This window comes from Telopea speciosissima, chromosome 2 (genome assembly GCF_018873765.1).
Source record: "Telopea speciosissima isolate NSW1024214 ecotype Mountain lineage chromosome 2, Tspe_v1, whole genome shotgun sequence".
In the NCBI taxonomy this organism is placed as follows: Eukaryota; Viridiplantae; Streptophyta; class Magnoliopsida; order Proteales; family Proteaceae; genus Telopea; species Telopea speciosissima.
Genome location: NC_057917.1, coordinates 39970086 through 39984649, shown reverse-complemented (window position 1 = coordinate 39984649; position 14564 = coordinate 39970086). Strand labels below are relative to the sequence as shown.

The 14564-nt window shown below is 40.5% G+C and overlaps 1 protein-coding gene across 1 annotated transcript in view; it reads left to right on the top strand.

The window, feature by feature from the left end:
* LOC122653183 (protein YIF1B-like) overlaps positions 1-14564 on the top strand; it is a 38716-nt gene that overhangs the window by 8338 nt on the left and 15814 nt on the right. The window contains exons 2-5 of the mRNA XM_043847126.1: positions 12086-12255; positions 12772-12870; positions 12951-13102; positions 13268-13651. Coding sequence (XP_043703061.1) covers positions 12088-12255; positions 12772-12870; positions 12951-13102; positions 13268-13643 — 795 coding nt within the window. The 5' untranslated portion in view covers positions 12086-12087 and the 3' untranslated portion in view covers positions 13644-13651. The remainder of the gene's footprint in view (positions 1-12085; positions 12256-12771; positions 12871-12950; positions 13103-13267; positions 13652-14564) is intronic.

Here is a 14564-nt window from a genome sequence, read left to right as displayed (position 1 = left end):
CCGAACCAAACTGAACCAAAATTACATATGACCCAAATCACAATAAAAGATTAAAATTACTTAGGCCAGCAAAAGTACTCCAGTTCAGCACCACAATACATTACGAAAGAAATCTCCGTCCAACCAAAGTGAGCCGGATCCAAGCTGAAGATGTCTGTGCAGTCTTCGTTGGTAAACTCTTCGAAAGTCTTTAGGAATGGGACTGATGTCCCCATCACAAGTGGTGGGATCCTATTGAGTGATCCTATTAGGATTGTTGTATTTTACCAGAAGGTACTTTAACTTAAGTGATAGGTAAACTATTTACAAATCACACTACCCTAAGTGGGAGGTAATTAAATCCACATGGTGGCTAAATTATTTATCCCTTGTCTCTCCACATAACAATATCACCTGACAGATAAACGAGTACGTCGAACACAATTAATCAAGGAATCTCGACTGTTGATTGGATTTATAACTTTGATAAATCATTTTTAAATATAATTATATAATTTTTTAAATCATTGCAAACACCTTACAAAATTGCCACCGAGGTCCAAGTTTTGTCCAATCACAATCAATGAATTCCCTCTCGATATTCTCCCCTTTTCGGGAAGTGGATTCCTTATTAAGAATCTATCCCATTCACAAGTGAAAGTTGTGAATCCAATGCTCCAATAATTAGCCAGTATTGGCTTTAACTTTTAGTACATCAAAACACACAATGTTCAACTGCAACGGTGAGGTCCTCCTAGATCTGGAGATCAAAGCACCAATGATGAGAGTTTTGTGGCCAAGATGCAACAGATGGCACTCTATGCAAGACTCCCATAATGATCCAATTTGATACACATAACATATGAGTACTTACACTTATATTTCCAGAATCTCATTCATGAGAAAATATACAGGTGTAACAACCATATGAAGTTATGAACTGAAGGCCTAATACAGTCCCTAGTTGCGAACAGTCTAAAGGTCTAACCTTAAGGCACAGTCAATCACACATTAAATGATGAGAATTAATATCAATTTAAACTATTCAAATTGGGCCTGATGGACAGACATATCCAACACAACTAACAAGTAGAAACTTCTTCACTTAGCCTTTTGGTTGATGAATGTTGAAGAGGTATGGCCTAATACAGTCCCTAGTTGCGAACGGTCTAAAGGTCTAACCTTAAGGCACAGTCAGTCATACATTAAATGATGAGAATTAACATCAATTTAAACTATTTAAATTGGGTCTGATGGACACACATATCCAACGCAACTAACAAGTAGAAACTTCTTCACTTAGCCTTTTGGTTGATGAATATTGAAGGGAGAGTAAATGATGATGAGGTCTAGATGATGAGGTCTAGATGTAGCACCAGTTCCTGTAGAGGGTGTTTTGAGCCTGGTGGCAGCCAATCAGTTAGGGTAAGGTGTTATTAAACAGTTAAAAGATGTCCAAAAAAGCAAGATGTCCAAAAAAGCTTACTGTCAGAGTAATGAAATGGAGGTCAAAACCACCAAACCCTTCTATTGACATAGAGAGGACAAAAGGGGTGGAACAGCTACCAGTGCATAGAACAGGGCTTTGGAAATGATTGGAAGTTGCAGGAGGCATTGACATGGACTGCCTTTTTATGCAGTCCCAAAAGTACTGAGTACCAGGGTGACTAGGTTTGCAAGAAGAGCATGGGAGGATTTGATTGTTTATAAAATACCCAAGGGGAGGATGTTGAAGTTGAACTCGACTATGATTGTTGCTTTTCTTTTTTCATCCATTTTCTAGGGGATGGTGATGCAGATACATCACCCAAAGAGGCTTATTTTGATGGGAATAAGTCTAGGGTTAGGTTCTATACATGTTGGGCCTTTGGTCCCATGGGTTTTCTATGTAATAGGCCACTTTTATGGGCCTAAAGTTGGGGTACATAAGTTGCATACGGGATTAGTTCAATACTTAGTTTTATGTTGGTGTTTTTGTTCATAAATTGAACCGGTTCAACCAATGGTTCAATTTAAGTATTTTAGTAGTTTTCTTTTAAGTGTTTGTGGGGTTGGAATAAGATTATGTTTTGAGTCTATTTCAGTTTCCTAGTCATTTTAAATTACCTAATTGGTTAAGGATTGGGTTAGGCCTTTCCTTTTTAGAGTATTAGTCTATTTTTGAGTCTTTTATATAAGGTTATAAGGGGGGTTAAGTATTGAACACGAATTTTGATATTAGTTAAAAGCGTTTTGCTGCTCTTCTTCTCCATTGAAGATTTCTGTCTTGTGTTTGATCAAGGCTGGTGGGATCGGTGTTTGATCCGATTGACACCTTGCGGTGGGAAGCCTGGGTGGTTCGTTGGTGGGATTGGTGTTTGATCCAATCGACACCTTGCGGTGTGAAGCCCGGGTGGTTCTTTCGAAGCTCTCTAATGTAGTTCTAGATAGGAGAAGGGTCCTACTAGAGGCCAAGCAACAGGATCTCAAAGGGGGCTGTTGGTTCGAATGGGCAGAATTAGGGTTTTAGGTCAATTTCTAGGGTTAGGTTTATGAGAATGGAGCTAAATCTTATATGGTTTTAATAGGCAGTTTTAGGGACTTTAATAAGCTAGGTTTGATTAGGTTTAGATAAGGATTTGAAATTTCAGAAATTAGGGTTAGGGTTTTAGACTTTTGGTTGAAATTAGGGTTTGGGATGGGAATTTGGGGCAGGACTTCTGGCCGAGTGCTAGGGGCAATGGGAAGGGTGCTTGGTTGTAATATGGTCTAATTCTGATGGCTGAATTGGGCTACACAAAATTTAGGGTTTTTTTGGGTTTTACAGAGAGGGTAAATTAGGGTTGGAGTGGGAGAATAGGGCTACAATTTGGATCGAGTGGAGGGGATGTAGTATGGAGACTGTGGTTTGAATTTGAACTAATTCTGATGGTCAAATATGGCTGAACAGTAAGATCTAGGGTTTAATAGAATTAGGTTTAATGGAATTCAAACAAAAATAAAGGGGATCGGTTGTGGAGGGGGGAGTTAGAGGGTTAGAAGAAGAAGATACTGATCAAATTGCAGCAGAACTCTAGTGGCAGCAGCTTGAACAGGGTTGAAGGATAGAACCACCTTCGGATAGGGATCCTCCCGGCCGTCACGGCGCAAGGAGTCACAGGAGATCCACCTGCCCTTCTTCCTTGATAGAACTACAAGCCAAAACATTCTAAAGAGTAGTAGCAGCAACAATCGGCAGCAGCACAATTCTATTTTTTTAAATTCATAAACTGTGGGGGAGCCTCCCACGATTTAATCTTTTATAATAAAAGGCCATAGGCCAAATCCTAAAGCTATTACAACTCTTCCCTCTTCATAAATCGTGGAGAGGTATAATTAAACTAAAAACAATTTAAAACACTTAAACTAAGAATATTCCTAAGTAACCAATAGGATATAAGACCCTATCAGCCAACAGGAACATTTCACTTAAATTGGACCAGTGGTTCAACCGGTTCAATTTAAAACATGAAAAATAAACTAAGTATTGGGCTAATCCTGTATGCAACCTATGTACTCCTAGTTTAGGCTCATTAAAGTGGCCTATTACATAGAAAACCCTTGGGATCAAAGGCCCAACATATATATATATATATCCTAACCCTAGACTTATTTCTAAAGAAATGAGCCCATTTCGATGATGAATCTGCATCACTCTCCTTCAAATTCTTTAAAGATCTCCTTCAAGTTCTAGTTCAAGATTCAATTTTTATTCAAGTTTCTCTATCAAACAAGCTGCTGCCAAAAAAATTCTGCAACAACAGTGAGTTTGATTCATTCAAACCCTAACCTTTCTTCTTCTAATCCTCTAAACCAGCAAACCAACATTCCCTCTTTTTGTTTTCACTTTTCCCAATACCTAAATTCTGTCCTGACCAAACCAGCCAGCAAAATCCCTCCTTTTTTGGATCGAACTCTCCTCTCACCATAAGCAAAACTTGATTCAAGTTGCTCCCCCATCTGACCATCATAAACCTTAAAAATCCATCGTTTTCTCTTTTCAAAAACCTGAAACCCTAACCCTAACCTTACTGCCCATTCAAGTTTACACACTTCCATCCATTAAAACATCTCAGGACCTTCACTGATAGACTCCCCTACCTCAACTTGACATAACCCATACATCAAACCCTAACCCTATATTCACCAAAAACCCTAATTTGACCTAGCCGATTCACTTGCTCATTACAGATCCTGGTTTACTTGCTCCTAGTTGGATCCCTTCCAATCTAGGACTACATTAGATGGGTTTGGGAGGGGGGGGGGGTTGCATTCAGACTCCAGTATGTTCAAAACCTTAGAAGAGATTGGAATCATTTAATTTGGTTCAAAAAAAGTTTAAGAGATTAGAACTCCTGAATCAAGATTGGTTGAAGAACTCTGTGATTGGGGGCTGAAAGATGGAGACATCCGGAAGGTTTTTTGAAGACACATGAGGTGAAGTTGAAAGTGAAGACCTTTTTGGTGACTACTAGCCCAAATGAAACCTCTCATGTGGAATGTCAGTGTTCTTTGCTCATCAGTAGAGTGATGTAGAAGCAAAAACCTAGTAAGAAAATACTAAGTTCTTCTTCCTTTTCTTTTATCAGGAAATTGATGTAGGACAGCCGGGGTCCTGTTCCTAGAAGGGTTATAGGTTTTGGCTGAATGAATGGTGAGCAGGCTAGGAGTGTAACCGAACAGATGGTGGTAAAAGTTTAAGGACTAATTAAGAATAGGAAAGCACAAACTAGAAATTTGGGATTGAAAAGTTTACAAGGGCTGATCCATTAAGAAAAAAGGTAAAGAAGATTTTGACCCAAGCCATAGAAGGATCAGTGGTTTTGTCATTTGTGGAATGGAATATCTCAGCTTTTACCAAACTGACTTAAAACAAGTAAACTGAAGCTAAAATAACCCTGATCAATTTAGGACCATTTATGTTCATAAAACAACCTCTATCTAGGCTATATGCCCAAATTTATAACTGCCACTGCTGTGGGGACATGTAAAGACAAAGGGATCCAACATACAATCATCCATAGTTGGAAAACCGGAAATGGAACCTGGTCAAGAGTCATGGAAACTTGTTCAAGTTGAAAAAATGATGTGATTCGGTCCCAGTCAGACCATATTTCAATGAACTATACTTAGTACCGAATCATTACAAACTCTCTGAGTTAGGGAAATGTTTGGTCCTTTTAAATTAGTTTTTGTATTGTAGTCTTGAGTCTATTAAAGGGCTAAAAAGCCCCTAAAATTGTTAGAATATTCCATACACTCCTTGAGGTCGTTCCGTTGTTGCCTTCACCCAATCTACCTTCTTTGTTGCCCCTCCCTCACTCCTAATGTTGGCCAGAATTTCCCCCATCTCCTAATTTAATGGTTCACCAACTACCACCTGTTGGTATGGCTTCTTACTCTTACTCTTCTGCTTCTTCTTTCAACTATTGATAAGATAAAGAAAACCTGAGACAAATCTTCTGATTCTTCTGCAACAAAGTGCTGAAAGCTGCTTCTTCTCCTACACCAAACACCTTATAGGGAAAAAAAAACTGGTTTAATCATAGGGAAATTTAATTAGATCTTATAGGAGGCAGATTGAACTTTGAACCAATAGTCTAATCAGTGGAGATTAAATTTCAAAGATCTAATAAGAAATAGACCCTCATTGTGCTTCTTTCTTTGTTAGCTATGTATTAAAACTACTAGCTAATAATAAATGCAATGAATTGGTTATTTTGATTCACTGGTGAGTTGCCTGGGTCAACTTTTTTAGGCAAACAAGTTGAGTGGGTAAAACTTTTTTTTCCAACATTGGAGCCATCATTAAACGGAAAATAGTAAACTTTGAACAGAAACAGATCTCGCCTCTTCGCCACTTGTTGGCTAGGAGTTGATGATATGAATTTAAGGAAAGTGACTTTTGTTGTGATAATCTGAATCAAGGGCTTACTATCTAGATGAACTCTAATCCCCTTATCCTATAGTTGTGAATGTTAATCGTAATCCTTAGGAATTGTATTGAATATTGACTCAGATATTGTGTTAGAAGTAAGAAATAGAAACAGAAAAGATCAGATACAATTTTCTGACATATGTGATATGGGAATTGGGGATATATGTGATACCTAAGTGACCCAAATCAATCAGAATTGAACCAAAATTCAACGAGAGTTCTATAGGCACTAATAAAGGATGGCAGAATGTTGGAGAAAGATCAATTTTTTTTTTAGAAAATTGAAGGGCACGATTAAAGGTGATGTGCTTCTGTTCGGCAGGTTGATTTCCTCTCCTTGAGAGGAAGTCCTCCCTGCTGGTTTAATGGCTGTTCTAGGCTCATTTAATGCAATTCATAACAGAATTGATTGCTTATGGTAGTTGCTCGATAAGAGAATTAGAAAACTGGAAACAGAAATCAGAAGCTACCCAAACTGTGTGATGTTTATGCTGAAATATGCAGTTGACTGGAAGCACAAGAAGGGGGTACTTGTGGCCCACTTTACTATAGATTGCATTAGGGAAACAAATAAGGTATGCTAGGTGGAGATGACTCAGCTCCACCTTAGCACACAACCACACACAAGGTACATCGAACCTAGACACATTACACATATTAACACTCCCCCTCAAGTTGGAGCATATATATCTGGCATGGGCCCAACTTGCTCACAAGAGGGTGAAACATTTTACAATGAAGTCCTTTCGTAAAGACATCAGCTAATTGATTAGCCGTGGTGACAAAAAGAATGCAAATGGTGCCTTGTTCCAGTTTCTCTTTGATGAAGTCCCAGTTGATTTCAATATGCTTGGTTTTGTCATGTTGAACCGGATTATGTGCTATGCTGATTGCTGCTTTGTTGTCACAATATAAGCGCATAGGCGTAGCAACAGCTAAGCCCAAATCTCCTAATAATACCTTGAGCCTGACTAGTTTGCAAACTCCTTGGACCATTGCTTGATACTCAGCCTCTGCACTGGATCTGGATACAATAGCTTGTTTCTTGTTTCTCCAAGTAACCAAGTTGCCTCCAAGGAAGGTGCAATACCCGGAAGTAGAGTGTCGGTCATCAATAGAGCCAGACCAATCAGTATCTGTAAAGGCTTCCAATTGAAGATTATTGTTGTTGGAAAATAAAACACCTTTGCCAGGGGCTGATTTCAAGTATCTCAAGATCCAGTATGCGGCCTTAAGGTGCATGGTAGGAGGATCATGTAAGAATCGGCTGACAATTCCAACCGCGTAGCCTATATCTGGCCGAGTATGGGAAGTTAGATCAACTTGTCCACCAGTCTCTGATAACTCTCCTTGTCGATTGGATCACCCCCGGTGTTGCTTAGATGATGATTGACTTCAATAGGAGACTCTGCTGGTTTGCATCCCAACATACCAATTTCACTGAGAAAATCTAGGACATACTTCCTCTGAGAAATAAAGCTTGTTGGAACAAGCAACCTCAATTCCTAGGAAGTATCTGAGCGGTCTCGAATCTTTAATCTCAAACTCCTGAGCCAGTTGAGTTTTTATGTTGGTGATCTCATCAGCTTATCCTCATCACTATCAGTCACAACAATATCGTCAACATATACAATGAGGGTTGTAACCTTTCCTTTTTCATGTTTGACGAACAAAGTGTGATCTGCCTGGCTTTGCTTGTACCCAAATTTCAACATAGCCTTTAGGAATCGCCTAAACCAGGCTCGTGGGGATTGTTTTAGGCCATAGAGAGATTTCTTCAGTCTGCACATCTTCCTTACTGTAGAGGTGGTTTCAAACCAAGGAGGTATGTCCATGTAGACTTCTTCTTCAAGATCCCCATTCAAAAACCCATTCTTGACATCGCAGCACAGGATAGTAAAGCACGAAAAAAATTCATTTTGGCAATAAGGGCGAACATGCCCTGGTAGTCGATGCCGTATGTCTATGTGAAACCTTTAGCAACCAACCTTGCTTTATACTGTTCAACGGTTCCATCAGCTTTATGTTTTACTGTGTATACCACTTGCACCGTACTAGCTTCTTTGCATGAGGATGCGGAACAAGTTCCCACGTGTTGTTTTTCTTAAGAGCTTACATCTCCTCTAACGTAGTAACCTTCCACTTGGGATCAGCCATGACATCTTTCCATCATTGCAGGGTAGAAACAGAAGATATGGAGGAAACAAAGGCCCAATAGGAAGGGGACAAGGACTCATAGGAAATAAAGTTAGAAATGTGGTGTTGGGTATATGCTCTTACTCCTTTTCGAATAGCAATAGGAACATCAAGGTCAGATGGTATAGAGGAGTTACTTGTCTGAGGCGAGTGAGGCGGATCAAGATCAGGAGGTGTCGTTGAACATGGTAGGTTTTTGACCAGAGGCTCTTTTCCTTGCTTTTTTCACTTGGAATATGTGTCGGGATTTGATAGAGGGCGGGAGGACCTAGGTGGCTTCGACAGAGGGTGAGAGGCCCTAGGATGGCCGTGCAGCAAGGGCGAGGTCGTGCGACAAGGGCGGAAGACCCTGGGTGGTTTGCAGTAAGGGGTGGGAGGCCCCTGGAGGATCACGAGAGGGGGTGGATCACTTGGTGGAGCGGTCAGTGATTGTTAGTGATGGTCATACGTGGTACGACATGCATTAGCTCATGTTTAGTCAACCATATGGGTGAAATAGGGTCGGGCTAGGACGGGTTTTTCAAAACCATAGCCCAACCCTGAGTCGTCTTAGCTCAACCCAAGCCAGATATCTCAGCCCAGGCCCAACCTTGTCGGGCTCAACCCAGCCCAGCCCGGCCCTGATTGACCCTGATTGGGCCGGGCTAGGCCGGGTTTGCCCTGATTGATCCTACTTTTTGCCAAGGGCTGGGTTGGCCCTTTTACCCTGATTTTTGCCTGGGCCTGGTTGGCCTTGACTTTCCCTGATTTTTTGCCATTTACGTCATCCTATGCATTAAAAAAATGAGACACATATGATTGGGTATTGGTTTATTTCATACTCAATTGAGTATTAGACATTTTTTTGGGTTAAAAAACTTAGCCCAATCATAAAATTGTAAATATTTTTGTTTGATAAATTAGCCTTTTTTTTGGGTAAACCAATAGATAATTAGACACTAAAAAAGTTGCAAAATGTAAACAATAAATTGTAAAGCATAACCTAAGCACCTAACACAGGGTCGGGCCAGGCCCGCTAGCCCAAGGCCTCAACCCTGGCCCAGCCCGACCCTGACCCCATGGCCTGAAAATTTCAACCCTAACCCGCCTTCAAGGTTAAAAAATCCAACCTAGGCCCTGTTCAGGCTCAGGGCGGGTTCGGGCCGACAGGGCCAAACTTACACCCCTAGTCAACCTTGTCTGTCGCGGTGTGGCCAGAGCCTTGAGATCGGTGGTGGTGCTCTACTGGCGGCGGCGACGGAAAAAGAAAACCAAAAAAATATTTTAACGTTTTTTGGCACTCTGATACCAAGTTGAATATCAAAGTGGGATCAGAATATTCGGCTTGTCTCTAGAAGACAGAGGGCCACTTTATTTATAGATTACATTAGGAAAACAAATAAGGTATGCTAGGTGGAGATGATTCAGCTCCACCTTAGCACACACAAGGTACATCGAACCTGGACACATTACACAGATTAACAGATCCACCCTCCAAATCCCAAGCTGATCCGTATGATTCAATTTAAGTTTCCAGAGATTCTTTTCAGTCCCAAAACTACCGTAAAACACAGAACTGTAGAAGAAACTTAATTGCAGGCTTTTAAATAACATAATCTCAAGAATGTTTATCTGCTCCCATAGAGAACATAACTAATAAAGTACCTGTTCACTACGAACAGTCAAATAGGTTTGCCCCTCAAACCCAGCAAAGGTTGCCATCAACCTTCATAAGCAGAGAACCATTCTCAGCCAAAGAAACCCTTCCATTTTGTTAACCATTTTTAAAATTTGATTGCAACATCCATATTTATAGGCTCGACCCTAAATCAGAAACATAGAATCATACTTAAACTATTAACGGAATCAAAAACTTCCAACTACGAATTACTTCCCTACTTATGTATAAACTCTAACCTTACTTATCCTCTTACTCTACTTAAATTAAAGACATGATTAAAGACTCTACCAATGTACAAAACCCAAGCTCAGAATAAATATAAAACCCAGCCAAACTAAAGAAAGAAGCCCATAACCTAATTGAATAGTGGCTCATGAGGCTGGCTGCATCGGTGTGCCTTTAAGGTTAGTGATATTGGTCTTTGCTCTAGAGTATGAGAGTGGTTACATTATTGATCACTTGGATAGTGTGCAAATGGATTCTCAAGCGCATGTATAGACGCTGAATTTTGTCAACCCCCCCCCCCCTCTGGCGATAACGATAACAGGACACAGACAGGCATTGGTATCTCTCTCTTGAGGACTCACCCCCACACCAAGTTATATTACCCTCACATCCCTAAAAATGATTTAAAAAAGACCATTTTACCAAATGTTGAAGGAGGTACTGCTCACCTTCCCCGACCACGGTGATCCCGCTAGTCGGTTAGCGGGCCGTGGGGGTTGTAGGGGGCAAAAGCAGAGCCCCCCGATAGAAAATTTTATGAAGAGGCAAAAGGGACAAAAAATCCAAAATGCCCCTCAATCAAGGAGGATCAACTGCGGAGCCTAGGCCAGGCTTCTGTGGCGCCACGAACCAGTAATTTAGATTACTGAGGTGCTGCAGACCCCTCAGTAGCCCAAATTTTACTGCAACTTCTTGGAAGGCTTCCGCGGCGCAGCAGAGCGACCCTGAACCCCTAAATAGGGGTTCCCTCCCTCATTTGTAGCAATCCATCTTTTCTCGGGAGGTGCGCTCCCAGAGCCCTGTTTCACCTGTTTTAGTGTCCAAAGTCCTGTTCCGCTTGTCTTGGGGTCCACCCCATCCCAGCTTTGCAATCTTTAGTCCTGTTACCCTGTCCGTAGTCCGGATCACCTGGATCTGACTATCCAACCCATTCCCATACCTTGCCTCCATAAATCCCATGAGCTCCATGTAGCGTCGTTATTTTGTTCGAAGATTGAGCATTTGGCTTCCAAATCTTCTATGTTGCCGTTATTCTGTTCGAAGATCGAGCATTTGGCTTCCAAATCTTCTGTGACACCATTATTCTCTCCGAGGATCAAGCATTTGGCTTCAAATCTCTCGTGACGCCATTACTCTGCCCAAAATCTGAGCATCAAACCTAACCTTTACACCCGTTATTCTGTCCGACAAGATAGAGGTAAGTCGATTGTTCGTTTCCACCTGAGCGGGGAGACATCTTGTATCTCGCATTTCTCGTGTTTTTCATCACTTTACTGGTTTTGCATACATGTATACATTTATACTTTTTCCCTTCATTTTGGCACAATGTAGATTCTTAAATTATTCCATTTAGTGTACATATTATTTAGAATAGTATATTTTTTCTTCTTTTAAATAGTTGAGGCATCATGATTTAGCCATGCATGTTAGAATAGGGCATATTATTATGGGAGAACATTCGAAATCTAGCATCTAGTAGAAAGACCGGTTTAACTGGGCAAGGTGGGGTGCTAATACCTTCCCATCTTCGTAACTTGACCACTTAATCGGAATCTCTGACTAGACCAAATGGAATCATGTAGCCCTTTCCAGTCCCGAGAGATTGGGCTACCACTTGTTGGGTCCTAGGCCCAAACTCTAGGTGGCGACTCCTATTTCTTTAATGTATATGAAGCATGTCCCTATCCCTCAATTTTCAACCATGAATTTAAATATTGAACCATACTATGAACCACATAAAAGGGTTGCAGAAGACCACCCCCACCTCAGGAGTGGAGGAATCTTTCTTTTCCTCCGGGGGAAGGCCGCAGTACCCACAACATGCCTCCAACCTTTTTTTTTCTTTCTCTTTTTCTCTTTCTCAGGGGTGGGATTCATTGATGGGAGTAGCTTATGATTCTGGTTCCCCCCCCCCCCCCTCCCATTACAACTATAGAAAAGGAGAAGATTTTTTGTGTTTCTTAAATATGATAATGTTTTGCACAGAAGCATATTTCCCCTCTTCCCCAATTATGTTTCTGACTTTATCTGATCATGTTGTCACCTTTCTTTCTTCTATGTCATTACAGAAATGTATGATAATATGGGAGCACAGTCTGGGGTGCCAAGGCCTCCCTACCCTCAAAGCAATCCTCTAGGGAATGCATTCTATGGAGCTGGTTCAGGACTCATCCAAGGTGGACTGGGTGCATATGGAGAGAAAATCCTGGGTTCAAGCTCTGAAAATGTACAAAGCATTGTAAGTCGCATGCCATTGCTATAAATATCCTGAGTTTATGGATAAAGAGTAAGAAACAACTATGACTCATCAATCCACAGTGCCACCATAATCCACGTGTTATATATATATAAAACATTTGGCTTAATTTACTGAATTTCTGAGTTATGCAAACATCTGATAAATAGGAGTGTACCTCTGCTCACAACCTTTAATTCATATTGGTTAAAATGACTTCTAAATGTCTGTCCCTGACTGGTAAAATTGGTAACCATGTCGTGGAGGGATCATAGCCAAAATTCATATGGCTCAGGTGACCCTGACATTTCTTACAATTGGTCTTTCTTTTGTTACAGTGTCTCTGTCATTTTGGGTGAAAGCTATTAATCAGATGGCTGTGTTAATTATGGGCTATGGGTGTGTAATGAGTTGTCAACTGCTTCTGTAGTCTGCATTGGAGTCAAAAAATTGTCTACCACATGCATTTTATGTTAACTTTCTGCACATCTTTCTCACTTAATGTTCTTATATGAGCAGATAAGCAAGTATTTCTCCGATCCCCAGTACTATTTCCAGGTGAATGACCAGTATGTGAGGAACAAATTGAAGGTTATTCTATTTCCATTCCTACACAGGGTAATCACAAGGTATCTCAATGTTCTTTTGGCTAGTTGCTTGTCTGTCTTACAAGTTACTGAAATCCACATTTCACCCAGGGGCATTGGACGAGGATAGCCGAACCAGTTGGGGGCAGGCTCTCCTATAGACCTCCAATCTATGACATAAATGCTCCAGATTTGTACATTCCCTTAATGGGATTTGGTACCTATGTGGTTCTTGCCGGTTTCTCGCTGGGACTTATTGGGAAGTAAGATTCAGTGTTCCTAGACTTTATGAGATTTCTCTTCAACACCCCCCCCCCCCCAAAAAAAAAAGAAAAAGAAAAAAAAAAGGCACTTGTCAGATTCTTTCTTACATTTCCTTTGAAAATTAACTCTTGAAAGTATTCTTTCTTGTCCTTCATTTTTGCTAGGTTTAGCCCAGAAGCTTTAACTTTGCAGTTCACCAGAGGACTACTAGGCTGGTTTTTACAAGTTCTGCTGCTTAAATCATCACTGTATTCATTGGGGATTGGAGAGGCACCTCTGCTGGACATTGTGGCATATGGTGGTTATGCTTTTACTGGGATGTGTGTGGCTGTTTTGGGTAGGTTCTTGTGGGGCTACACATACTATTTCCTGATGCCATGGATGTGTTTGTGCATGGGGATCTTCTTGGTGAAGACGATGAAGCAAGTACTGTTTGCAGAGGTGAGGAATTATGATTCGAGCAAGCATCACTATCTCTTGCTTTTCATGGCTTTGGTCCAGTTCCCTTTTTTCATCTGGCTTGGCAACATAGGGGCTTGATTTTGATTGTAAATGGTGTTTAGTTAGATCTTAGAAACAATGCCACCACCTTTCATTAATTTGTTTAAAACCTAGCTATTACCATTCTTTTCTTGGGTGATTCATATACGTAGGTGGATTTGATCTATCCATGCAAATTCTAGCTTCATATAAGCCTAGCGTCAATGGAAACTTGTGCATTTTGAAATGAATCCTTCTTAGCCCAAGTTGGTCATTCTGAAATGGATCAAGTTGATCCTGCTGGTTACACCCTCCTCTGCCTTGGCCCAACTTGACCATAATTAATGTCAGCTGTTCATTTGATAGAGAACCCTTGGACTTGGTCACTTGGTCATTTCTCAAGTAAACTTGGTACTTCCACGGAAACACTGCCTTTGTAGTTGATCTGAACCCAAGTTATATGGAAAATGTTGTGTGCACCTGGTCCCCTCATATTTCTTCTCACATTTTCTCTCCTCTTAACACTATCCCTCTTTCCTGACGTGTAGCAGTGCTTCCCACACTTGTTTTGAGAATATCTAGTGTGACAGTGACTCCATATGGAAAAAATATTTGATAAAATCACAACCCCAAAAACTTGAGATTCTGCCATAACCGTTGGGCTCGGGGGTAAATTTTCAGCCCAAACCGGCTGGACTGATTGAGAAAAGTAGAACCAAATCCTTATTGGTTCGGTTTCGATTTGGTTTTAATGAAACCAGTAGAAAATCAAATCTGATTGAACCAATCGAATTTTAAAAAAAAAAAAAAAAAAGAAAAAAAAGAAAACCCAATAAAAATTGAAAAATTTTATAAAGAAAACATGTCATCCCAAGGGATAATTTCTTAGATCCAATAGATAAGAATGAAAATTACAAGATAAGTAGGTTTCAAATTTGTTTTACATTCATTGGTTTTAATTTTTTGTAAAGATTTACCTAA